Raw genomic sequence first — 26,385 nt, 5'->3', positions numbered from 1 at the left:
CTAGACTGCGAATAATATTTTCTAATAAAGCCTATATTTCAGTCATAAGGGGAAAAAAAAAAAACAGTTCCCCTTTCTGGTTTGTTTTTGACTTGGGTCCTCACTCTCAGTTGGGGTGCGGTCAGTTATTTTTTTTATCCTTAATAGTAATGAAGCTATTCAATAGTTAATATCTTTAGGTTAAGCTGCCCCAGTAGAGAACCTCATTGTATTTCTATGGGCTGGAATACTACTATCATCCCTAGTCTTAGACTATGGAGGGTTCATATTCTTCTTGTATCATAATGGTTAGAAACAACATTCACACAAGCCAAAAATAATGTGATGATTATTTTATGACAACTATCATTTTATGAACTTCTCTTTCCATTAACTCATTCATCCTAATGAGTGTTTCTTAACTTTCACACACACAAAAATAAAGACCTATTACCCATATTCTTTAGTATAAAGTTTAATTAAACGAGTATTATCATGTTTGCTGTGTTCTGGATAGCTAAGTTAATGTCCAACATAACTTTCTTTAACTTTGTTCAAAACTCATATTCCTACGAGTTATTCTAAAAACTAAAACTTCATTGACTAGATTAGAAACAAATGGTCACTTATTGGCTACAAAGAGTTTTTACAACAAATTTGTAACTATTTAAAAAACACAGGAGAATGAGAAAATATTCAAAAGAAAATACTAATCCTAAAATCAACCACAGGCAGACCCAATGAAATTTCATTATTTTAAGTTTCACAAACATAGAGAAAGGAATAGCAAAAAGGCGTAAATAACCAAGAACAACAACAAAATCTTTGTAAAAGGTTAACACGCTTAATTCTACTCATGAAGAAGCACAGATTTCATTTAACCCGTGGCCAACAATTTAAAGTTTTAGAATTCAAGATATGACTTTTAGCCGGGCGTGGTGGCGCACGCCTTTAATCCCAGCACTGGGGAGGCAGAGGCAGGCGGATTTCTAAGTTCGAGGCCAGCCTGGTCTACAAAGTGAGTTCCAGGACAGCCAGGGCTATACAGAGAAACCCTGTCTCAAAAAAAAAAAAAAAAAAAAAAAAAAAAAAAGATATGACTTTTAAAATGGCATATAAATCAAGATACCCTGTGCCTTGGTATTTAGTTTAATAAATTTAACATTACTCAACTAACTTAGCTGTACTCTCATGTCTCGCTTTAAGTCTTCTTTGGACAATGAAATGGTTCAGTGAGTAAAGGTGCATGCTGCCAGGCTGAGGACCTCAGTTCCATCTCCAGAACTCACATGATAGGAGAGAACAGATTCAAGTTGTCCTGATTTCCTGACATGTGCACCATGGCACAGCATGAATGTAAAACACACACACACACGCACACACACACACACACACACACAGAGAGAGAAAAGACTTGTTGAGAAGGGGTTTAGTGGGAAAGTAGATAAAAATACAAATACACTGTGAAAGAATATATTTTAAAGGTATATTAAAATACAAAAAATAATTATAAATATTGCTAACAACTACTGTAAATAGCCAGGAGATGTCTAAGAGAGATTTATTTATGCTAACTTATGTATTTCGCAGACCTGGTCTATCAAACAGCTTCTACTATTATTTATTATACCTACTTCTGAGTAAACTCAGAGAGGTTAAGTAATCTGCCTAAGAATTGCTAGCTAGAAATACAAACTTCAGTAACCTTGCTCTGAGTTCTAACGGACTTTTGAAAGCTTTGAGTAACCAAACTTGCTAATGCCTCATGACATTTACCAAGGGTTATCATCTTTGTCTTACAGAAAACTAAAAATAAGTCACATAACTGAGTAAGGTTCAAACACAAAGAAAGGAAAAATTACACCATCAGAAATTTAAGTATTAGACTCCTGCCAAAATGTGCAATTGCATCAACCGAAAATATATTTCAAAAATATATTGTCACTGAGGAAAAAAAAAATGTACATTAGCTCTGAAGTAAAGAACGAAAGAGTTACAATATTAATTTTATCTAGCTAGATGGAGCAGGCAGACTGCAAAAATCCTAGCACTGAGACTGAGGCAGGAGCACAATTCAAAGATAAATAGTTAAGATCCAATCACAAAACAAAAAAATACACAGTATCACTGGAAACTTACCTGCAAGGAGGAAGGACCATAGAATCTTTTACAAGTACAGATCCAGAAAGCAGGATATACCAACATCTGGCAATAGTTTCTGAACTGTTTAAATATATAAGGAAAAAAGTAAGCAAATACAAATGTCTACATATGTGCGGATTCAATATGAATGCAAAGCATAGACTACATTCTGGTAATGCTGCAAATAATTAAAAACTAAGTAACAATATTGGGGTATCTTCTTGTTTCCTTACCTAATGTTTTACACATAGAGCATGTTCACAAGGGGCAGAAGATAATTCTCAACACACAAGCAGAAGGGGGAAAAAAAACCCTTCAAATCACCAGTAAACAGGAAACATGAGAACTTAAAAAACAGACAAGAGGACAATTAGAAAGATGGCCTAGTTGGCCATCACTGGAAAGAGAGGCCCATTGGACACTCAAACTTTATATGCCCCAGTACAGGGGAATGCCAGGGCCAAAAAATGAGAATGGATGGGTAGGGGAGTTGGGGGGGGGAGGGTATGGGGGACTTTTGGAATAGCATTCTAAATATAATTGAGGAAAATGCATAATAATAAAAAATATTAAAGAAAAAGAAAATAGATGAACAATAAAACAGTGAATTCCTGAAATTGTGTTATATAGAGGTAGGAAAGATAAAATTGTGGAGCTTCAGGGTAGAATTTCCTTTTGCCCTTTGTATTATAATGCTATATTTTAAAGAAGAGCTGATTTTGATTTTCAGTGTCATTACACAATGATTAGTCACAGTTTTCAACAACCTTTAAGTTGGGCCAATTTATAAGAATTTTCTTTAAAATTTTTAAAATTCTCATGTTTTTAAGTTCTTCAAGTCCAGTAGAGCTTGATTAATATTCCAACCTCAAACCACTAAAGGGGCTGGGGCCTTAGCTCAGTAACAGAGCTGTTTTGTGGCCCAAAGTTCCATTTCTAGCATACCAGAGTGTATGAGGGTCGAAGAGAGTATATATGTGTGAGAGAAAGAGAAAGTAAAGATACTCTTTTTTTATACAATTAACAACTTTTACCAAATGCTCTAGTATTTTTAGATCTCCATATTTACCACTCATTTTCTAGGAATTTTCAAAATGTTATAATTGTCAGTAAAATTTGAAAATACTGCAGATACTCATTAGCTCTCTTGAACCTTAACAACTAAGCATAAGGATAAAAACACTCGAGTCTTCTGAACTCTAGTCAGACATCTGAAAGATATCTTTTATTCTCAGTGTGTTCTCTGGGGATTTCCTTGGATTCTGCCTACTTTACAAACATATTAAAATGGTAGATTCTCTCATATATTTCTCCTGCCTCTGGGCCTAAAGATGGCTGTCTTCTCCTTATACCTCACATCAATAACAAACTATTCTTTTCATTAAAGATTCCCAGCTGTAAATTTTAGATCATCTGATCATATCAGTCACTGTCCTGTGATGTAATCAGTTCCAGACACTAAAAGTTAATCCTCCCATTTCTTGCAGAATTCTTGGCTGATACAAATCCTTTCTGTCCCAGTTACCTGGCAACAGTCAGGTATGCCTGGCTTACTATAAAAGGGGCTTGTTTGCCCCCTCCACTTTCTCTTACTCTCTGCCCCTTCTCATCCTGACCCCATTCTCCCACTTCCTGCTTCCCCACTCCTCCTCTGCCCCCTCTCCACATGTTCCTGGCCAGGCTCTCCTCCTGTCTGTCTGTCTGTCTTTCTGTCTGTCTCTACTCCCTTTCTCATGCCCTAAATAAACTATTCTATACTAAACCCATTGTATAGCTGGTACTTCAGGGGGAAGGGCTGCCTCAGCATGAGCCACAGAGACACCCCCTTCCATCTCACCCTACCGTGCTTCTATCAAATACATCCTTGGCTTTTTCTTTTTAATAAAACACAACAGGAGCCAGACGTGGTGGCACACGCCTTTAATCCCAGCACTTGGGAGGCAGAGGCAGGCGGATTTCTGAGTTTGAGGCCAGCCTGGTCTACAAAGTGAGTTCCAGGACAGACAGGGCTACACAGAGAAACCCTGTCTCGAAAAACCAAAAAAAACAAAAACAAAAAAACAAAAAACAAAAAACCCAGAACATAACAGGTCTAACCTAGAACGTTCTATGTAGATCAGACTGCTCTCAAATTCATGGCAATCTTCTATCCTCAGACTCCCACTGCTGAGATTCTCCATGTGAGCCCACCATGGCCAGATTGTTAGAAATTTTATCTTCTATTTTGCTCTAAATGCATTTCCACAGTCATTTACTGGAATATTTGCTTCGTCACAAGTTAATCTTCAGTAATCTAGAGTTCAAGACTCCAATCAATGTCACCACCTCTTTGCAACTGTTTGTTACCTAGACTCTTATCACCTGTCTATTCCATAATGATCTTACTCATTTCCTTCTCTCCCTCTCTTCCTTCCTTTTCCAGAATTCCCTTAATTCTCCTTATTCATTTTATTTTGAGTGATCTGCAGCTTCCTTAACCCCTAAAAAATAGAAGCAACCAAAAGAAAACTTCCACTAATGACCACATGATGCAGCATTCGTCGCATCAAGATGTCTTCATTCTGCCTATCAAAATGCAAGAACAAACAAAGCACACTTCTAAGCACCCAGAGAAAGCTAAGCAGGGTTTCTACTTTTCACACAGCATCTGGCATTCAGTAGAAAATTACTAAGACTGATGAGAACAACAACAAAATAATAATTAAAAAAATAGGAAACAACAAACACCAACCCCATCCATTATATTTAGTAAGCTCAAAGCTAACCAACCAAAAAAGACAACATAGAACTTACTTAAGCACTGAAATTTATGAAAAATGTATTAAAACCTAGAACTGAAAAATTAAAACACACACACATTCCAGGAAGTCAAACACTGAAGTTTTATTTAGGACTAGAAAGAGGAGAAAAGAATTCATAAACAAGAAAGTCAGTAGAAAATAACATAATAGAGAAAATAAGGGAGGAAAATGGTATAAAGATGAGAGACAAAAATGAATGAAAGTAGGAAAGAAAAATCAGTTTAAGAAGTCAATCATAAAAACATAGTGACTAAGGATGTTTTTTAAATGTAATGAAAAAGTTTTATAAATCCTTAACAAAGAAATCTAAAGGGGGGATCACATTTAAGGACACTAGACACTGTTGAGAAGCAAGAGGGAAAAATATTCATGAGAAAATAATGTCACTCACAAAACAATAAAAATAACTGACTCTTTAACATAACTGTGTAGAGCATGATAAATCAATATCTAAAAAAAAAATCAGAGAAAAAGACTACCCACATTTCAAAATAACAAACCCTGTCAATTTAGAAGTATATATGCAGCAAAGTCTTTCCTGTAAAACCAAAGCAAAACATAACACTGCTGTAAAGAATTAAAGACCAGCAAATAAGTGGAAGAATATACGTATGTGCATGCTGAAAGATGGTATTTCTATGATGTCAATTCTTTCTTCACTGATTTAGATTTAATGCTCTCCCAACACAAGGGCCAAATTGTCCAACAGGTTTTTATGAATGTGGAAACTGATGGGTTAATTCTCCAATATATACAGAAAAGCAAAAACAGTATTAAAAACTACTGGGTCGTTTAGGCATCACAAAAACCTAATTATAAAACTGTCAATCATAAAACCAAAGCTTTAAAAAATTTCAATTTTAGATGTAACAAGATTGGAATGTTCCTAAATTTTCTGGAAGAGAGTAGTGGTTTCATTAGTTAATGACATTTTAAAGATAATGTATAAAAGGTGTCAAAATGGAAAAATTATAAAATTCATTATTATTAATATTTTCCAAATAGCATACAAAATGCCACAAAAATCACATGTAGAAAAATAACTAATTAAAAGCACTTTAACTATATGCAATCCTAGCACTCAGGCCGTGGAGGCAGGTGGATTTTTGTGAGGACAGCCTGGTACTACATAGAGTTCCAGGATAGCCAGGGCTACAGGACAAACCCTGTTTCAAAAGCAAAACAACAACAAAAGCAAAACAACAACAACAACAACAACAAAATTCACTGACAAAGTCTCAGATCCTTGTGTTGTAATTAATCCTTGTGTTGTAAAAAAGTTATAAACAGTTGATTTTATACCAAAGAAAAATACAAATTATTTTAAGATGCTGCTAAGTTATTTTAAGATGTTCATTTTTAACCTTTTCTCTATATCAAGTCAGATTTCCTTCACTAAAGGTCAGTCAGACACATAGTAGACTGAATACAAATCTATATAATGTCAACCATTTTGTACCTTTTATTTTATAACTTTGTTATAATGAATATAGCTACATCATATAGAATGAATTTATTTTAAAAATAGAATTAAATCAAGGGAAATAAGAGTTTAACTACAATTTATAACAATAACTAAAATCTTTTACATCATGGAGTTAACACACTTTTTGGGAAGCAAAATACTGAAGGTTTTAACTAAAAACAATACAATTTTTACAATCTTAAAGCAGAGATGGGTCGTTATAAATTTGTTTGATTGTTTGTTCTTTGAGACAAGGTTTCTCTGTGTAGCCCTGGCTATCTTCCTGGACTTGTTTTTTGTAGACCAGGCTAGCTTCAGAAATCCGCCTGCCTTCTGCCGCCAGAGTGCTGGGATTAAAGGCATTCACAACCATGCCCGGCTTATAATTTTTTAAAGAACAGATATAAAAAGCATTGATCATGGCTAGGGAAATGGTTCTGGGGTTTAAGAGTGCATATTGATCTTGGGAGGATCTATGTTGGGTAGTTCATAACCATCTATAAGTCCAGGTCCAGGAGATCCAATCACCCCTTTGTCTTCCAAGTATACATCCTTGCAAAGATGTAGGAAAGACAAAAATCATAACGAGGAAAGTATTTGCAGCAAGCATATCTACCAAGGATTTGATAATCCATGATGAATTAATTTCCCAAATAAGGCATTACAACAGAAAAATGATTAGGAACTCTTAAGATTTCATTAGAAGCTAGCCAAAAAGGTTGAAAACATGAGAACCATTAATCATCATTAGTGAACAGAACACTGTAGAATAAAATCATGGTGAGATAATGAAGTGATGTTGCCTAAAACTGAAGCAAGAACATAAAATAGGCTGCAAAGGTGTTAAAGATGGGTCAACAAGGCCAGGCGAGGTGGCTCATGCCTTTGGTTCCATCCACAGGGAGGCCAAGGTAGACTGATCTACCCTAACCTTGGTCTTGGAAATACAAAAATGCAAAAAAGATGGGTACAAGGAGTTATTACACAGCTGAAAGTCACTGAAACTGGTACAACAATAGCAGGAAGCTGGTTGACACTTGAAAAATTTTAGTAACTCCATTTAACACTCCATAATATGCGAAATTCTGGTAATTTTATTTCTACAAAGATGTGTAAGTGGAATTAATAATAAGTAAGGGTACAAAGGAGTGAGCTAAATTCCCACAGGGAGCTTATTTTTCACTTCACAACAGTAAAAATCTGGAAGTAACCCCAACATACAGTAGAGAAAACCAAGATATACTCTAACTATATCAGTGAAAGAGAACTGTTGAGGCCTGTCTCTCTACCATAGCCGCTAGCTATTTGTTCCATGCCCGCCAGCTATTTCATATTACAGCTGTAACGTGCCTGCCAGTTACTGATGAAGAAAAATAACTTGACTCAGTTCAAGGTCATGCTGACCACATACCCTGCTTATGTTCTGCATGTTAAGAGGTTTGTTACTCTTAAGGCATTCTACAACTATAGGCTTCATGTTAGGACCCATCAAATTAAAGGTGAATATGAACTATTATGTAAAACATGGCTTGAGTTAGGGCCAACCACTGGATAGCATTTCCAGCACCTGTCTATGAGCTCATGGTGGTTTTTGCAGTTTTAACCTTTATAAGCTGGCTCTGAGAAATGTCCAGCACACAGCTTTCAGCTCTTGAGCCTGAGCTATTGCCCTGGTCGATCAGTCTTTAGGTGTGTGTTCAATAAACCATCCCAAATCCTAAACCCCAAAGTGGAACATTAAAGAATCCTGGACTGACATCTGCTAAATCAGACGTAAAACTAAGTGTTTTTACCAACTTTGGAAATATATCTAATAACATTCTTTTAAAAGCAATAGATAATATTTTGATTTAAAGTATTTTGCCTTTCTTTTGCTTTTTAACAACCTGATCAAAAGATCTATCAGTAAGAAATTGACAAAGAGGTAAATTAATTGATAACAATAAAGTCACAATTGTAATTACCATTCCAAAACAGTGCTGAGTGGAGCTTACTAGGAAAGAAAGCCAGTGTCTTTAGCAACAGTAGTCATAGTTGCATATATTTTTAACATTGAATGCACGAAACTGTTTCCTATGTTTTATATGTATTATACTTCAGTTTATGATTACCAAATCAACTTTAATGTGAAAAGTACAGATTTAAACATAAGTCACTAATCATAAAAATACTTACCAAAAAAGCATTTGATTGCCACTGTATCTCTCATAGCGTGCTCTTGTAGACATTAACCTAATAAAAAGGGTAAAAAGACAAGGCTTTTATCTTACATTTTGTTTTAAAACTATCAGTTATATCAATAGAAAAATGATCAGACAGAAAACTAAATTTTTACTAAGCTTGGAAATATATTGTAATGCAATAACATTTTTTATAAGAGCAATAGATATTTTGGTTTAAAGTATTTTGCCTCTTCTTCGCTTTTTAAAAAGTAATGCAAACCAGTCATAGTGGCCTATGCCTGTGACTGAGGCATATGCCATATGCAGGTGGATTGAGGCTGAGGCAGTCATATGACAATAAACTCAAGTCTCATCAGAGCAATAAAGTGAGCTTTTGTATACAAAAATCAAGCAAAGTAAAACGAAACTACAAAACCAATCAAAACCATAATGATGTTATGGAATTAAAATTCCTTTTTCTTTGAAAGATTTATTTATTTATTTATTTATTTATTTATTTATTTATTTATTTATTTATTTATATGGGTACACCATTGCTCTCTTCAGACACACCAGAAGAGGGTGAACCCATTACAGATGGTTGTGAGCCACCATATGGTTGCTGGGAATTGGAAGAGCAGTCAGTGCTCTTAACCCTGGAGCCATCTCTCCAGCCCTGGAATTAAGGTTCTTATACACATTAAAAAACTTGTTGCAGGGCGTGGTGGCGCACACCTTTAATCCCAGCACTGGGGGGGTGGGGGGTGTGTGTGTGTGCAGAGGCAGGCGGATTTCTGAGTTCGAGGCCAGCCTGGTCTACAAAGTGAGCTCCAGGACAGCCAGAGCTATACAGAGAAACCCTGTCTCGAAAAAACAAAAAAACAAAACAAAACTTGTCAACTCACACCAAATAATTTTATCTTGATAAAATATACATTTGAATGGCTCATTCCCCCATCTTGTGAAGAACAGTTACTGGCAACAGTACATATATACCCACCCAAAAAAAAATCTGCAAGGTTCATAAATTTGTTGCATTTTAAAAGAATCTTTAAAAATAAAATAAATAGATTTTGATGATTGCTCTAATTTTTAGTTTTCATTTTTCCTGATATATTCACAAACACAAACACCCAAGTTACTTTATACAGAACACAGAATGTAACAGAAAATAAATTATATTTTAACAACTTGGTTCATCATCAGAACCTTGAACACTGAGAAAAAACAGTGAGCTAATTGGTCATGAAAAGAAAGCAGGTTGAATGAAAATATACAAAATCACAATAATTAATGCTTCATAGCACTCTAAAGTAGCTACAATATAACCATATGATCTCAGATACACAGGTCTGACTTTATCAAGTCAGGGCTTCTCTGTGTTCTGGAACTCACTTTGTAGACCAGGCTGGCCCTCAACTCAGATCCGCCTGACTCTGCCTCCTAAGTGCTGGGATCAAAGGTGTGCACCACCACTGCCAGGCAAGGTCTGACTTAAAGAGGAAGCAGAGGTTCATAAAGTGTATGGATCTTGGCTGCACAAACTCATGCCAGGTTAACATATTGTACCCAGCTTAAGCATCTGGCACAACTAATAAGAGAGTCTTCAAAAAGGAAATAGAAGAGCTTTGAGTTCTGTGCTGGTTAGTATATGTCAACTTGATATAAACCTAGAAATAATCTGGAAGAAGGAATCTGAGGATTTGCCTCTATCAGATTGGACTGTGAGCAAGTCTATGAAGCATTTTCTTGATTTAATAATTGATGTGGAAAGGTGCAGATCACTGTGGTCAGCACGATCTGTATGTAGGTGGTCCTGGGTTGCATAAAAAAGCAACTTGAGCAAGCCATGGGGGACAAGCACATGAGCAGTGTTCCTCCATGACTTCTGCTTCAGTTCCCGCCTCAGCTGTGGCTTCCCTCAATTATGAACTGTAATGGGAACTTGTCAGCCAAATAAACCCTTTCCTTCCCAAGCTGCCTCTTGTTATGTTGTTTATCACAGAAACAGAAAGAAAACCAGGGCAACTCCACTATCTGGCACAAATTGAGAACATAGTTCTTTGCTTTAGTCTCATTTAAATTAAAAACACGTTAAAAAGACAAAGTTATCACCCCATTTTATTGAAGACAAAACTGCAGCATATATGATGGAGACTTAACTATCACACTAAGAAAAGCTGGAATAAGAAACTCCTATGTCTAGCCTTACAAAAAGTCCTAAGTTATCTGGCTCCCTGAGACTACTACTGTATTCTATATCATTTTTTTCACTCTGTACCAGAAACCAAAGTCTTCTTTGGCCCGTTTTCTAGGCCCTGTTACAGAGGCCTTCCTTCCTTCAAAACCCATTTCCTAAAAGAGGTCTTCAGTAATGATCTAAATTCAAGAAGCTAATAGGTGACTTCACATCACCATGCTGTATCATACTCACAGTACTTATTTCTGCCTAGCATACAATTTGCTGGTGTTTCCCCCCCCCCACCCCCACCCCCAGTCTCTCTCTCTCTCTCTCTCTCTCTCTCTCTCTCCTTTTTGTTCTTTTGAGACCAGGTTTTTCTGTGTAGCCCTGGCTGGCCTTGAACTCAGAGAAATCTACCTGCCTCTGCTTTCCCATGGGCCAACTCCACCCTGGCTGTATATAGTCCTTACTGTGCTTTCAAACTTGAGGACACTAGAGATCTAGTCTAAGTACTTCAAATGCCTAAGACAGGATGACTGTAAAGGTTTAACAAGTACCCGGTGAACAGATGCGTAACATATAGCGCAGACTGATAAACCAATCACACTCACCTAAGCTGATGCTCCCTGAGGTTTGATAGTATTTCCATCCCATGCAGATAAGAATAAATAATATTTAAGTCCTGTGAAACACAAAGGTGTTTAGATTACTTTTCAAATATACACTCCAAAATATGACCCATCCTCCTCACTCAAATCTTTTTAAGCACCCCAACCATTTAAGACAGAGCTCTGTTAACTACACAAGGGCCGCAGAAACCTCTGAATTCCAAGTTTTACAAAAGTAAGGAGGAGCTCCCTCTAGGAATTCCTCTTCTTCATGAGCATAGCACCTACTCAAACAATACAAAGCCAACAACTCATTACTTCTTACCTTTCTTACCTAAGTATTTCTAAACAGCTATGACCTTTTCTTTAGTACCCACATATTTGTGGACACTAAATATAAAAATATTTCAAACACTCACACAGGCAAATACAGCTCAGTTTGTTTTTAGTTTCCTCCAGATTAGTCTCAATGTTTGTAGGCTTTAGGCATCCCATCTAACACCTCCAAAGATCTGGTTTTTCCTTTATTTTAGAGATTTATTTTATTTTTAATTATGTGCTTATAAGGTGGTGGTAAGGAGTATGTTCATGTGATGTCTCCAGAGCTGGAGTTACAAGTGGTTATAAGCTGCTCACAGTGGGTTCTGAGAACACAGGTCCTCTGTAAGAGCAGTAAACAGACTTAAGCCATTGAGCCATCTCTCTCCAGCCCCGTGGTTTTTTAAAGTCCCCTTAAAATATGATTTTCTAAAGGACTCTCAAGAGACTCCGTATTATAATTTCCTATAAGCAAAAATATATCCAATGGACGGCACTACTATTAACTCTGAAAGCAGCAAGCAATCTTTCTTTAGCCCTCTGATAAAATATAATCTTAACTATGAGCTTTGGCATATGCAAATGAGAACTTCACAGAAGTTCACATCCCCAACAGAAAGGTGTGTTCTGCTACTCATGTTATTTAAGATTACTGGTATGTGGTGATGATAATAAAAAGCAGACAAACATAAATTCTCTATATAATATATATCCCTTATTCTCTTGTAAGAAACATTTTCATATCAGCAGAGACCACTGCTAACTACTGTCATACTCTGATATGTGACTTGCCAAGTATCTATTAGTAACAGAGGAAAAAGAAACCAAGGCAACTTGCATTCTAGTAAGTTAGTAAGGCAATATGGGGATACTAATAAAAAGAAACATTGCACTGAATCCAAAGATCACAATTTTCTACTGAGGAAAGTTAAACACATAGTATCTCCGATTAGTCCTTATTAAAATGAAAAGTGAAAAAATTTTAAGTGAATAAAAGGGGTTACAAAATTAAAAAAGAAAACCATTTCAAGTAAGAAGGGTCTACAAAGATTTGGAAGAGAGGAGATAAAGCAAATTAAACTTCTAATACAGCTACCATGATATTTTCTCTTTTCTATTATTATCTCATGATTTCCTGCAATAGGAATATACCACCTTCCATACAGAGTCTATTTGTTCTTCCCACTGATCTCGGTTAGTTCTATAATTTATTCCGATCAGTAGAATGGGACAGGAACAAGGTTAACTAACTTCAGATCTGCAAGTACTTCTAGAAACCTGCAAAACGTCCCCCTTTAGTCTTGAAGACACAGTCACCACGTGCAAATATGTAAAATTAAATTACAAAAGAGAGAACAGTATATGGTAGCACATCACTATAATAATAGCACTCAAGAGGTAGAACCTGGAGAATCAGAAGTTCAAGGTCCTCCTTAGCTACATAGGGAGCTTGAGGTAAATTGCGTCATAAGAAATATTGTCTCAAAATGGGAAAACAAAAGATGAACAAAAAAGGAAAAATATTTTTTTCAGGTAAATAACTAGATTAAAAGAGAAGTAAGTTTACTCCATAAGAAATACATCTGAATTTCTGAGTGTGACTCTGCAGGTTTAGAGATCTTGATTCTTAAGATTGTATACAGTTTTTGAGGAAAAGAGCAGTACAAGACTCTTACTGAACTACAAGTACAAGCTGCTAGCAGAGTAACTTTAAACTCTAGGACCTAAGAAGCAACAGGTGAGGGCAGCTGCTGATTTGAAAGAATAAACTGATCTTCATCACCAGGGAGAAATAGAGCTGCTTTTACGTAGTACTCCAATATAGAATAGCAACTACTTACATAGTTTTTAGTTACCAGTCACCTAGAGAAACTACGAAGTATATGAGAGGGTGTATAGAGGTTACATGCAATAAAGCACTTTTATATAAGGGACTTAAGAATCTACAGATGTAGTATCCACTATGGTCCTGGAATTAACCCCTTGAATTCAAAACCAGCCTATCCTACATCATAAATGTCAAGTCAGCCAAGGTACCATAATAAGACTATCCCAAAAGCCCACTCCTAGACACAGGGGGCGGCAGAATTGAGTTTGAGTTCTGGTGCATGTAGTCCTAAGAAATCCTAAATTAGCAACACTTGGGAGCTTAGGGGAAAAAAATGCATTCTCAGGCCCAGAATCTTAGGGATTATGTCTCCATGTTGCCGGTCTAGTTTAAAAAGCCCTACAGGCAAGTCTTCACACACTGATGCTTAGGTTTACAGGCAGGCACCATGTCACTCTACATTATTTGTCTAGTAACTTGGGGATAAAAGCAAAAGAACTAGGATGCTTACTAAATGCCAGTTCTTCTAATACATCAACCTAAATAGATACAAAACACCAAGCCTTCATAAAAAGACAACTCCCAGAACACATGGGTAGTTATTTTTTTTACTTGTATTTTTTTTTAAACACAGGTAGCAAGGAGTTTCTTGGGGCTTTTGTACCAGTTAACAACTATGAGACAAGATTGAGGAAATACATGACCTATTAGGCTTCTTGGTGTATGCAAAAGAAACAAAATCTATCCTAGCAAACCTCACTTAGCTCCTTTAAAAAAAAAAAAAAAAGAAAGAAAGAAGGAAAATGGAAAAACACCAATGGAAGCAAACTGAAAGTCTTATAGAATTTTGTTTGCAGTCACAAATTCAAATGCTAGAAAGGGGATGCTAATTACTTACAGAGTGTACTTGAAAGCTACTGATGGAGCCTGAAAGGAGAAGCAGGGAGGAAGACAGAAAATTAACCATCTGGGACATGACAACACCCCAAATCACTAGCATCTGTTTCTTTAACTGTACCAACAAAGTACTGTGGAAATTCAGAGCATTAGAACAAAGACCAGGTTAGGATTGGGAATAAGAGATTTCAGCTAAGCAAAAAAGTGAAGTCACACACTGCAATTAGCAACCATATACACAATGGTGGCCTCATTATGGTGGACATGAAAAATCCCTATTGTCTAGTGACCTTATAGATGTAACAATGTCATAGGGCAATACAGACTCGTGTGTCTGTGTGATTCTTGTGTAAACAGAGCTTCTGTCCTGATAGTTGTATAGAAACACAATAACACAGTTATATATAATAATTAATATTGATTATGGTAAGTGTCTCCATCACTGGTTTAGATTGTTTCAGTATACCTTATTTTGGTGCTCTGTATGCTCACGCATGCACACATTTGTACATAGGAGGCCAAAGGACAACTCTGAGTGTTGTTCCTTTGCTACCACTTATTTGTTTACCTATTACTGGCGACATAGTCTCCCTCACCGGCCTGGAATTCACTTAATGCTGGTTGATTGCATGGTTAACAACAAGAATCCTACAAATACTATCACATCTGATTTTTCACATGAGTTGAGGATTAAACTCAGATTCTCACGCTTGCAAGCAAGGTAAACACATTACTGACTAAAATATCTTCCCAACTATTTCACATAATTCTTTGAGAGTATGCCTGTACTGACATTAAGAGAAAAAAAGTTCAAAGGCTAGGGATATAGCTCAGGGGATAAAATGCCCAACTAGCATGCATAAGGCTCCAGGTTTCATCCGTAACACTGCCAAATAAATTAAAATTCACTGCAAATAGCATATGCCATATTATACTGGCACAAGCCTCACTCATGCTTACTACATTTCTTAACTTTATGTCATAGGGCAATACAGACTCGTGTGTCTGTGTGATTCTTGTGTAAACAGATGCCACAGAAAGTGATTTAGCTGTACTATGTTGAGTTTATGTAAGTCCATACAATCACAAAATTGCCCAATGATTTTTTTTTCAGAACATATCCCCATTGTTAACTAAGGCATGACCAGACTTTCTAAACTTCTCTGTGTGAAGGTGAGTGATGGCGTCACTGTCATCCTAAAACAAACAAGCTCTCTTGCACCCTTCAAACAATCCAAACCTACAGTATTTATTGTAGATATATTCAATGGGCTCTTGTTTAGGGTACAGTGAAGAAGTTAAACCCATATCTTAGACTTGATACTCAGTGCCAGGCCTGCCATGGCAAAACCCAGCGTTAGGCAAAGTCACATGACCCCTGACAGCAGCCCACTATCCATTACAACAATGCTTAGGTCAGGAGGTTGACTACCTCTTTCAACCTCAGGCAGTAGAGGGAAAATAAGATTCCATTTGCTAGGGAACAGAGCATAAAAACTAGCCAAAGGCTTTGTCCTAGAGTTCTATGCCTGGCCCAAAGTGAGACCAAACACCTGTAGAAACTGAATGCCCTATATGCAGGCTAAAGTTTACACAAAGAGCCTTGAATCTGGCTCCTGCAACAGGGAGATATTTGTGTATGGGTAAATCAAAACTCCAGCTTCAGCCTGTATTGTTTCCAGCCTTGGACTGGTTCCACGGCACATCTGATCTACTAAAGTAGTACAGTTCTCTATAGCTGTGAGAGACTCAGGTATGAAACAGCTTAGCATCTTGGTAGCCAAGGCACTGTCTCTCTCAAACTGCCAAAGTGCCAGATAGGTCCATACGCTAGCAGGACAGACACATCCTTCATTACCAGCAGTTATGGACCTCAGTGCACCTGAGATTGTTAAGCTTCAGCATGTAAGGCCTGACCAGGCTTAAGAATCAGCCTGGTGGATCAGGACTGAACCTTCATCAACACTATCCCAACATTTGGCAGCACAGTGTGGTATAAGACCCAAACCATGGGACAGCATAGTAAGCACAAAGCTATATGCTGTAACTTAGTGCTAGGCTGGTCAGACAGTGTCTCTGAAGAGTCCCAGAATCAGAAAACTAATACTTATGACTGGTTACAGTCATCTTGGGCTAGGAGTCCACCTCAGCAACAGGCAGCTCATAGCACTGTGACCCTTGGTCATAGGACACTATGTATTGTGCTGGTAGTATGTGGGTTTAAAAGTACTACTCATCTTACAAGTATTGATGGCGACTGGTATGACATAAAAGCCCAAGGATCAAAGATCTATCCAAAGAGATTCTTTTCTGAACAAGGTTGAATCCTGCACTGTCATATAATACACATCAGAAAGAAACGTGGAGCTAAAGATGAGGCAGCAGGGCCTACAGGACCTCAGGCAGAAGCTTGCAGATAAAAGACTATACTTTCTTGGTATGTATGTATGTGTATATATATATATATACACACACACACACCAAGAAATGATATATATAGAATCTACATAAGACAAACCTAGGCTTAAATTGTGCTTAAGTACCAAAGTGTACACACACCAGGGAGAAAAATACATGACAAGTACATGGAAAAAATTAAAAACTATGGATCCTTTGTGATGGTAAAGAAGGTACTTGAGTACCCTGTACTCTGTACTCAAGTTACAGGGTCCCAAGAATTTAAAAATGGCAAGAAAAAAAAAAAAGTAGAAAACACGTTGAGTGAAAAAAACCCCAGAATTTGTATTAGGATACAAATATCCATATATAATAAAAGATTAAAGGTAACACCAGTTATATCTAACTAAAGCAAGTCTATACCAAGATATCTCTATAGTTAAGCTCTCAAAATGAAAGACAAAAAAGATTTTAAGGGCTGGAGAGATGGTTTAGCTGGCTGCTCTTACAGAGAACTGAGTTCAGCTACTAGCACCCACATGACAGCTTAAAACCATCTGTAATTTCGTTCCAGGAGCATCTGATGTCCTCTTTTGGCCTCTACAGGCACACAAGTAGTGTAAGACATATGTGTTAGCAAAACACATGTGTACATATAAATATTTAAAAGACTGTACATGAAAATATATCAATAACACATGCAAGTATCCCTATTCTCATGATAGCAGTCTTAGCAGGAATCTTACAAGGCAGGAAAAAAGTGGCATGAAATTTTCATATCACTGAAGAAAAAGCACCATTAATCAAGAACAGTGTGTCCAGGGCCAGGGAAATATTAAAACAACTGCCTATTGCCCAGCATAAAACCTGAATTCCATTCCTGGAATACCCAAGATGGAAAGAGAAAACCAACTCTTCCAAGCACTCTTCTGACTCCACATGTGCACAGCGGCACACATCGTTTGCCTTCCCCTACACACTCAAAGGAAAAAAAAAATATACACACACATACACATAAATGTTTTTTAAAAAGAATATTGTACGTAATTGAGGAGATAACATCATTCCCAGACAAACAAAAGCAAGAGGAGGATATTGTCCCATCAGATACATCTTGAATGGTAAAGGGAAGGTCTTCAAACCACAAGAGATTGACAAATAAGAGAACATGGAAAAAGTACAAAGCTGACTAGTGAGAGTCCTTACACAGACATATCCAGATGCTCTAATATTGCTAAAAATGGTGCATAAACTATATATATTATCATGGCCCTACCCCTGTCTAGATTAAAACAACTGTTCTTGTTCCTTTGGTTTGTTCGTACCTTTATGATCATGTTGAAGTGCTACAATTTAAAAATAGTTAAAACTAAAAGATGTTTGTATGCATCACAGAAACCATAAGGAAAAAAATCTATAATATACAAACCAAAAGTAATAAAGAATCAAGCCACACTACTCGAGCCAAATAGTAAGTAAAGCACTAAACCATCAAGAAAGACTACAAGAAAGGGAGAAAGAAAAAAAATAGGAGCAACAACAAAACTAGAGAATGCATTACAAAATGATTATGGTAACAGCATACCTTTCCAGGATTACTTTGAATCTGAGTGAGTTAAGGTCCCCAGCTAAACAGTCTCGGGGTATAATACTGTTTTCCTAGCATGTACTAGGCTTCAGGCTCAATCCTCAGTATTATAGGCAAATAAACAATTCCCAAACACACAAAGAATGATTAAATAGAAAAACTACTCTATATGCTTATCAGAAATCCAGGTCAACTCTAAGGACACATACAGATGCAAAGTAAAGGAATGGAATACTTCTATCATTAAAATGGAATCCAAAAGAAAAACAAAAACAAAAAAACAAAGGTCAAGAGTAAAAAGAGACAAGAAATATCACTGTATTATGATAAGGGATTAATTCAGCAGAGAAAGTAACTTTCCTAAATATATGTGCACCCAAATAAATAAAATACTACTGAGGAATGCATGCATACGAAATGCACGAACATATGAACATGTTATGTATTCATACATTTATGTACACAAGCACATCTACAAAGTAGAAAAATTCCATATAACTGTTTAAAATGTTTCTGCCTCCCAAAGTAATTTAGTGACTCAATGTAATGTAATCTGTATCAAAATACCAATGACCTTTGACACTTTACACAACCCCCCCCCCACTACCACCCTGAACTTGCAAGAGGTATTTGACCAGATGGAATAAGTCAGAAGACAAGACTATCCCAAACAGAAAAAGACATGAAAGAGTTTTGGAAATCCACAAAGGGAGTGAAAGAATATCTGAAAATGCCAAAAAAAACCCACATGTGATTAACCAAAAAGAGTAGGCAAGCATAGCATCTGTGCCCAGGCGGGGAATGGGAGAAGCAAGGGCAAAAGATAAGCCAAGCAAGTCAAGAAAAGTACAAAGCCTTGATAAGCTTCAAATCCTGTTGGGAGGTTCTGGTGAGAAACAAATTCCTTTGGTGGAAAAATCAATATAAACTGAAGTTCCACTTCATCACTTTACATTAGACCCCAATGGCAGAGCCAGATACCATCTTGAGATGGAACCTATTGTTAAGCTGAGTGGGGAACCAGAGGTCTGGAAACTGCAATCAGGCCTGCCAAAGACATAGGATGAAGGAAGGCCCAGGAAAACAGCTATAGAGAACAGTGAGCTAGATAAAGGCTGGCAAGCTGAAGGGCACAGGGAATTGGGGGGACTCATCCAAGCAGGCAAGTACATAAGGATGATAGTCTCTTATCAATAGTTCATTTATTGAAATGATTCTGGAGTTTGATAGCCTGAGATCAGTAGCTCATCAACCTCTGGAGCCATCAACACTTCCAAAAGAGCCTGAGAACGTTGGAGGTTCTGTGGTGTACTAAAGAACCACTGACATATCAATCTAGCAGAGTGATTGAAAACCAGGAGATCTTTAAAGTACGGAGACATGTCCTTCCCATGTGCTTTGACTTTTTCTCACACTTTTGAGGTACCCGAGAGAAACATTCCCAACAGAACTTCTGCCAGGGGAGAGAACCTGCCACAGGGTGCAATTTAAGTATGGCCAGCAGAGGCCGCTGGTGTTCAGACAAGGAAAATTATCAATGAAGACAGCAGTGCTAGACACCGCAAGTTTACCTAAGAAACACAGCAACAGCATAAGCTCTAGGAAAGACAGAAACCCAGTTTAACTGACCCCCTCCAGCCCTCACGCACAGAAATTTATTGAACAATATATTTCTCTTTTCTCTTATATCATTCTGCCATGTATCCTCCTCGTTCCCACACTATTTTTAAATAGCACTTTAAGCTATTTTAGATGATCTTATCTTTTTTAGTCCCCTTCTTGCATTTACCTAATTTCGCTTTTGAATTTTCTCATTATTGGGAAATCTTTATTTTTCATTTAATTTTTTTCTAATTTCTTGTTCTTTTCTCTTCTCTTCTATACTTCTCTATTGCTTCTTTTTCCTTTCTTTTAATGTATTTCTCCCTTTTCCTGCCTTTCCCCTTCATTTATTTCATCCACTTACTATATCCACACTAACCCCTTAAACGATTTTTTTTTTTTTTTTTTTTTTTTGGTTTTTGGAGACAGGGTTTCTCTGTATAGCCCTGGCTGTCCTGGAACTCACTTTGCAGACCAGGCTGGCCTCGAACTCAGAAATCCACCTGCCTCTGCCTCCCCAGTGCTGGACCTTAAATGATTTTAACTTCAAAGCACATTATATGCAACCTTGTCATTTTATGTCCTGTGATAATTAACAGATGACATCAGTGGGCTTCAATCCATTGTCAAGTGTATTTACTGTGTAGAGTCTGTTGCAGTTTGCTGCTAATAGTAGTTTGTCTTCTTCTCTCTGAATGGTAATGGGTCTGAGCAATTATGAATGACCAATGAAGAACTCAAGGAGGAAATGTAAAAATACCTAGATTCAAATGAAAATCAAAGCACAATTTATCAGAACCTCTGAGATATAGCTAATGTAACAGGCCCCCAGACCTTAGAAACACAGACACTATGCTAGAAGCAACGTTCTGACTGTAAATCATAACATGTAGGCCTCAAAGTGTGCCAAAACAGGAACATAGATGTAACCCATCAAAGACCTAGTCTACAGTTCCAGGAAGTCTCGAAATGTACTAACCTTGCTTTCTGGCTTCTGTAGTTCTGCTTCCTGCTATCTGAACTATGACAACCAGGATATGTTTTTGGTGCATAAAGAGAAAGGCTTGGGGCTGCATGATGTAGGCAAGTTCCCAATGCAGCTGCAGGCCAGCAATAAAGAATTTCTTTTCAGTTTTAAGAGTTTCTGTGTAATGGTCTCTGGTGGTCTTAGTTTTACCTTGAAAAACTAAGGCAGTGATGAGAAAGTATTTGCCCTACTGATGTGATGAGACACAAGGACCATGGCAACTCTTATAAAGAAAACCATTTAATTGGGGCTGGCTTACAGTTTCAGAGGTTTAGTCCATTTATTAGCATGTCTAAATCAGGAGAGAGAGAGAGAGAGAGAGAGAGAGAGAGAGAGAGAGAGAGAGAAAGAGAGAGAGCTTGAGCTTTTGAAACCTCAAAGTCCACCCTCAGTAACACACTTCTTTAAGGTCATACCTTTTAATAATGTCATTCCTTGGTGACCAAGCATTCCACTCTAGGAGCCTATGGGGGCCATTCTTAATCAAACCACCAGTTCTGAAGTTGTTAGGTAAAATGTTGTGATATGGTATTAAAGAATGACAAAGGAAAAAAGTCTGTGTTCAGTATAGACACAATCTCATCTACAATACTTTTTTCTTTTACTTTTGCATTGGTGAGGGATCAAACTCCAAAAACTCACACATTACAGGCAAACATTATACCATGGAAATACAGCCCACATCCCTTCTGAAAACATTCCCAATCTGCAGTTGTATGGCCTTCCAAAATTACACTTGTAGGTACACAGTGTAATGGCCAATCTTAATTGTCAACTTGACAGGATTTAGAAAGTAGTAATACACCCTAGGCCTTGTCTAATGATGGTGTTCTAGAAAGTTAATATGGATGCACAATCAACCTTATGGGCTGTGTCCTGGACTGACAAGAAAAGAGAAAGTCCGCTGAGCACCAGCAAGCACCTGTCTGCATTCAGACTGGAGGTGCAGTGTGACCAGCTGCCAAAGCTCCTGTTGCCATGCCTCCCTGCCATCATGTTCTCTCTGTTCCTCAAACTGTGAGCCAGAATAATTCTTCCTTATGTTGCTTTTGATATGTATTTTGTCAGTGAGAAAAGTAACTAATATACAAAGAGTCAACTTTACTGTATAAGATGTTATTAAATGAATGTCATTTATTTATTATAGCCAGACATGGTATATTAGTGATTTCAGAACTCAGGAGATTGAAGCAGGAAGACACCAGATTAAGGCCACCATGGGTTATGTTAAGACACTGTCTTAAAGCAATAAAAGAGTTAAAAGCACTAATTAGTAGAGGAAGCATCAATATAGGTATCAATACAAGAACAACAACAACAGAAAGTCCAAAGTTAAGAAGCTACCTTTGTTTATTATTCTAACTAAAGTCAGTGCTAAAAAAGACCCTGTTAAGTCATATAGCTTGAGCAAGAATTTTTTTCCTGCAGTTATTTCCTTTTTTTCTTGGATATTTTCTTTATTTACATTTCAAATGTTTTCCCCTTTCCAGGTCTCCCCTTTGGAAACCCATTATTCCATCACTCCTCCCCATGCCTCTGTGAGGGTGCTCTTCCACCCATCCGCTCCCATCCTCCCACCCTGGCATTCCTCTACCCTGGGCATTGAACATCCTCAGGCCAGAGAGCCTTTCCTCCCACTGATGTCCAACAAGGCTATCTTCTGCCACATATGTGGCCAGCACCATGGGCCACTCCATGTATGTCCTTTGGTTGGTGGTCCAATCCCCAGGAGCTCCAGAGGGTCTGGCCTGTTGACACTGTTGCTCCCTATATGGGGCTGCAAACCCCCTCAGCTCCTTCAGTCCCTTCTCCATCTCCTCCATCAGGGACCCCCAAGTTGAACAAGAAATTTTATTTTACTTCTTTGGAATTCAGTTCCTTTGCACATGCAAGCCTCATTTTGGTAATGATGTTCCCTCTCCCCACAAATATCAAATAAAATACCTGTTGCCCTGTTATGCAAGTTCTACTATGGTTTGGGGTTTTATAGAATCAATCTTACTGTTTGCCATGTGTCAAAGCCCTGAATCTCTCCCACGGCCTAAGTTACCATTTACACCAAACAGTTAGGAATGTGGCCTTTGGAAGCATACGCCAGAAGAGCAAATGAGTGCTGCTTATGACTCTAAAACCTGGGAATTCTACAAGAAGAATTCATTCTCATGTTTGTTTATGAGACAAAATCTTATGTAGCCAAGGCTAGCCTCAAACTTATAGCTGAAGCTAGCCTTGAACTCCTAATCATTCTGCCTCACCTTCCTGTGAGCTAGGATAACCATTCTGGTTTTTTGGGTTTTTTTGCTCCTTCTTCTTCTTGTTGTTTTTTTGTTTGTTTTGTTTTAAATTCAGAAATGTTTTTATTTTTTAGTCTCCAAAAACCCAAACAGACAGGTGTGGTGGCACACACCTTTAATGCCAGCACTTAAGAGGCAGAGACAGGAAGATCTTTGTACATTCAAATCCAGCCTGAGTAACAGAGCAATTCCAGGTCATCTAGGGCACAAAGACAGTCTCAAAGATTAGCTTAGAAAAATGGGTGCACATCTTCAGTCATTTCCTATTAATAGGAACTTAACTTTATAGAACAGGTTAAAACAAAACAAACAACACCCAAAACTTAGCAAGTCAAGGAAACTGATTTGTAGTTTAGGCTCTCCTTCTCCAGGAACGAACACTGCTATGTTAGTTATTCCATTTATCAAATCTGATCTAGCTTAGTAATCTTCCTTCTGGTGCATTTCAAACTGTGCTTCCAGCACCATATAAGCAAAGTTATCAAAGTTAGAAGTGTATGTAGTATGTTGAATATGCTTACCCCAGGGAATGGCATTATTAGGAGGTGTGGCCTTGTTGGGGTGGGTGTGGTTTTATTAGAGGAAGTATGTCACAGTGGGGGTGGGCTTTGAGAGAGCTTAATCTTCTGGGAAGTGTCTTCTGAGAGCACAAAGAAGCTGTTTTCCAGAGATAGTTTTGAAGGCATGAAGGGAAGAAGCTGAGGCTTGGCACTGTGTGACGCTAGCAAAGGCCATATTAGTAAAGGTGAAGCTTCAGTTAACAGCAGAGGACTGAAAAGGGATCATGCAAAGAAGATTTCACCTCAGTTATGCTGGTCTCTTATCACCACCAATTTCTTAGCTCCAACTAACCAGTATCAATTGTCCCAGTAGTTCCTTCTATTCTTGACTCTAAAGCCAGAGCCACTTGGCTGAAGCTTGGCACTGTGAGGAGAGCCTGTGAGAGGCTACTGGTGAAGTCTAGTTGCAGTGGAAAACTGCCAATACCATGAGATGAACACCAAGAACACCAACAGCAGTGGAATGGAGTCAACCAGGGCTCAGAGTGATACAGAGGGCAAAGCTAGAGATGTGACTGAAGCCTTTTGAAGAAGCCCAGAAGATCATGTGTTCCAGGCATTGGAACAAAATGCTGTAATGTTGAAGTTGTCTTGGAGACCCCAAGATATTTGAGATGCCAGAGCCCTGGGAAACCTGCCAAGGAAAGCTGCTTAAGAGGGAGTGGAACCAGCCAAAGAGAATTGTGCTGTAGTCAACAAAGCAGAACGGAATTGGACATCAGATATGGAGATGGAGTTTGTCCAGCTGGTTTTGGTCTTGCTTTGGTACAGTATTTCCTCACCATGAAGTTTTTGGAATGGTAATATATATATCCTATGATGTTGGAAGTATGAGATCTGCTTTTGTATTTTGATTCTATAAGGTATTACAGTTAAGAGACTGCATGAATCGCAGAAGAGACTTTAACATTGTTGAGTCTGTAATAGACTATGGTACTTGTGAAGTTGGGCTAAATGTATTTTGTTTTATGCTATAGCTAGGTATGGCCACCATAGACTCGTGTTTGAACAAGCCTATGGGGTCAGGGAGTGGAATGTGAAGGTTTTAATATGCTTGACCCAAGAAGTGGCACTATTAGGAGGTGTGGCCTTACTGGAGGGAGTATGTCACTATGGGGGTAGGCTTTGAGATAGCTTTGTCCTAACCACCTGTAAGTCATCCCTAATTAAATGTTGTACATTTTAAGAGTTGCCTTGGTCATGGTGTCTCTTTACAGCAATGGAAATCCTAATTAAGACAGTGCACCTCTCTATTATACTTCATTACAGTGTGAATTATTTTTGGTTGTAAGCCTAGCCTTTAACAGCTGAGCCATCTCTCCAGGCCAACAGTGTGAATTCTTGACCCTATGCACTTGTCCAAAAGCTTTAGTGGTAGACAGGAGTGGGAAAGATTAGTGGTAGCATGAATGATAGCTTCCACTGCCATGCCAGAAGTCACCATTCTGTTTTTTATGTACAGTCACACCCTACTTTAACTAACTCAGCTTGTCTAATGATGAACAGTTCATAGCACTCACATTCACTACATCCCTTCCAAAGATCCTCATGTCATGAAGCTCATCATGTTGGCTGCTTTTCCTTCTGGGAGAATTAAGGTAAGTTCCTAACCATCTCAGAAACAAAAATCACATGGTCCGAACTCCCAGTTGGCCATGGTTTTTCTTCTTTATATGAATGGGTGTTCTGCCTGAATTTATGGTTGTGGAGTGTGCCTGGTGCCTATAGAGCCTGTTAAAGGGTATGAAACCTCAGGAAACAAAGCTATAGATGGTTGTGAACCACCACATTCTCTGGAAGAACAAGTGCTCTTAACCACTGAGCCATCTCTCCAGCCCCCAGCTTTTCTTTAATAAAGATTTCATCTAGATCTGACTTTTTTTTTATATTTAGTTGGATTTACAAATGAAGGTCAAAGGGTCCAGAAGTATAAATACCTCCTCCCACCCCCCAAGAACCCTCTGAATGTACACTGGCTGGGAAACACACAGCGGAATCTTTGTTCAGCCACCCTCAGAGTGTGCAAAGTGACTCACTCAAAAATGATTCAAGTACATCAGTGGTGTTTTGCCAGGTCCGGGGGTGGGGGGTGGGGGTGAGGGGATCCATTCTACAGGTTTAGAGTCACAGACCATTATTCTAAAATCTGAAGGTTAAGAAATAATTGTAAGTCTTATTTTTTGTTATTTTTAAATTTGAGGTAGAATTGTACTAGCACCCAAATGAGCATGAAATTCTGGCTGGCAAAATTTTCCCCTATTCATTTTGAGTTAGGGTCTCACACTATAGCCCAGGCTGGTCTTGAACTCATAGCACTTCTTCTCCTCAGCTCCCTACAAACTCCTTTTTGAAAAAAAAAATCTAAAAAGTTAAAACTGTCATTTATTTGTAATACTCCTTGATGTTTCTTTAAAAAAACGTTTTGAAGCCATACAGAAAAGAAATTTCTATTCTAAAATATAACTAAGTTTCTTCTATTTGAATTGTCTTTCAGCACAACCAGATATTTTACAAGCTATTTCAGCTTCTTTATGA

The 26,385-nt window shown here is 37.8% G+C and overlaps 1 protein-coding gene across 13 annotated transcripts in view; it reads right to left on the bottom strand.

The window, feature by feature from the left end:
• The window catches only part of Rapgef6 (Rap guanine nucleotide exchange factor (GEF) 6), a 176,478-nt gene that overhangs the window by 144,295 nt on the left and 5,798 nt on the right, over positions 1-26,385 (bottom strand). For 11 of the 13 annotated variants that reach the window (XM_006532560.4, XM_006532563.4, NM_001252496.1 and 8 more), the window contains exons 2-4: positions 11,343-11,413; positions 8,563-8,619; positions 2,119-2,202 (exon numbers count right to left, since the gene is read on the bottom strand). In XM_006532560.4, the coding sequence (XP_006532623.1) occupies positions 2,119-2,202; positions 8,563-8,619; positions 11,343-11,413 (212 nt within the window). The remainder of the gene's footprint in view (positions 1-2,118; positions 2,203-8,562; positions 8,620-11,342; positions 11,414-26,385) is intronic. The other 2 variants (XM_030245697.1, XM_006532562.3) reach the window with 1 other exon arrangement.

The sequence above is a fragment of the Mus musculus genome, chromosome 11, assembly GCF_000001635.26.
Source record: "Mus musculus strain C57BL/6J chromosome 11, GRCm38.p6 C57BL/6J".
Lineage (NCBI taxonomy): Eukaryota > Metazoa > Chordata > Mammalia > Rodentia > Muridae > Mus > Mus musculus.
Note: the sequence above shows the minus strand (reverse complement) of the source record. Positions and strands in the feature narration are given on the sequence as shown.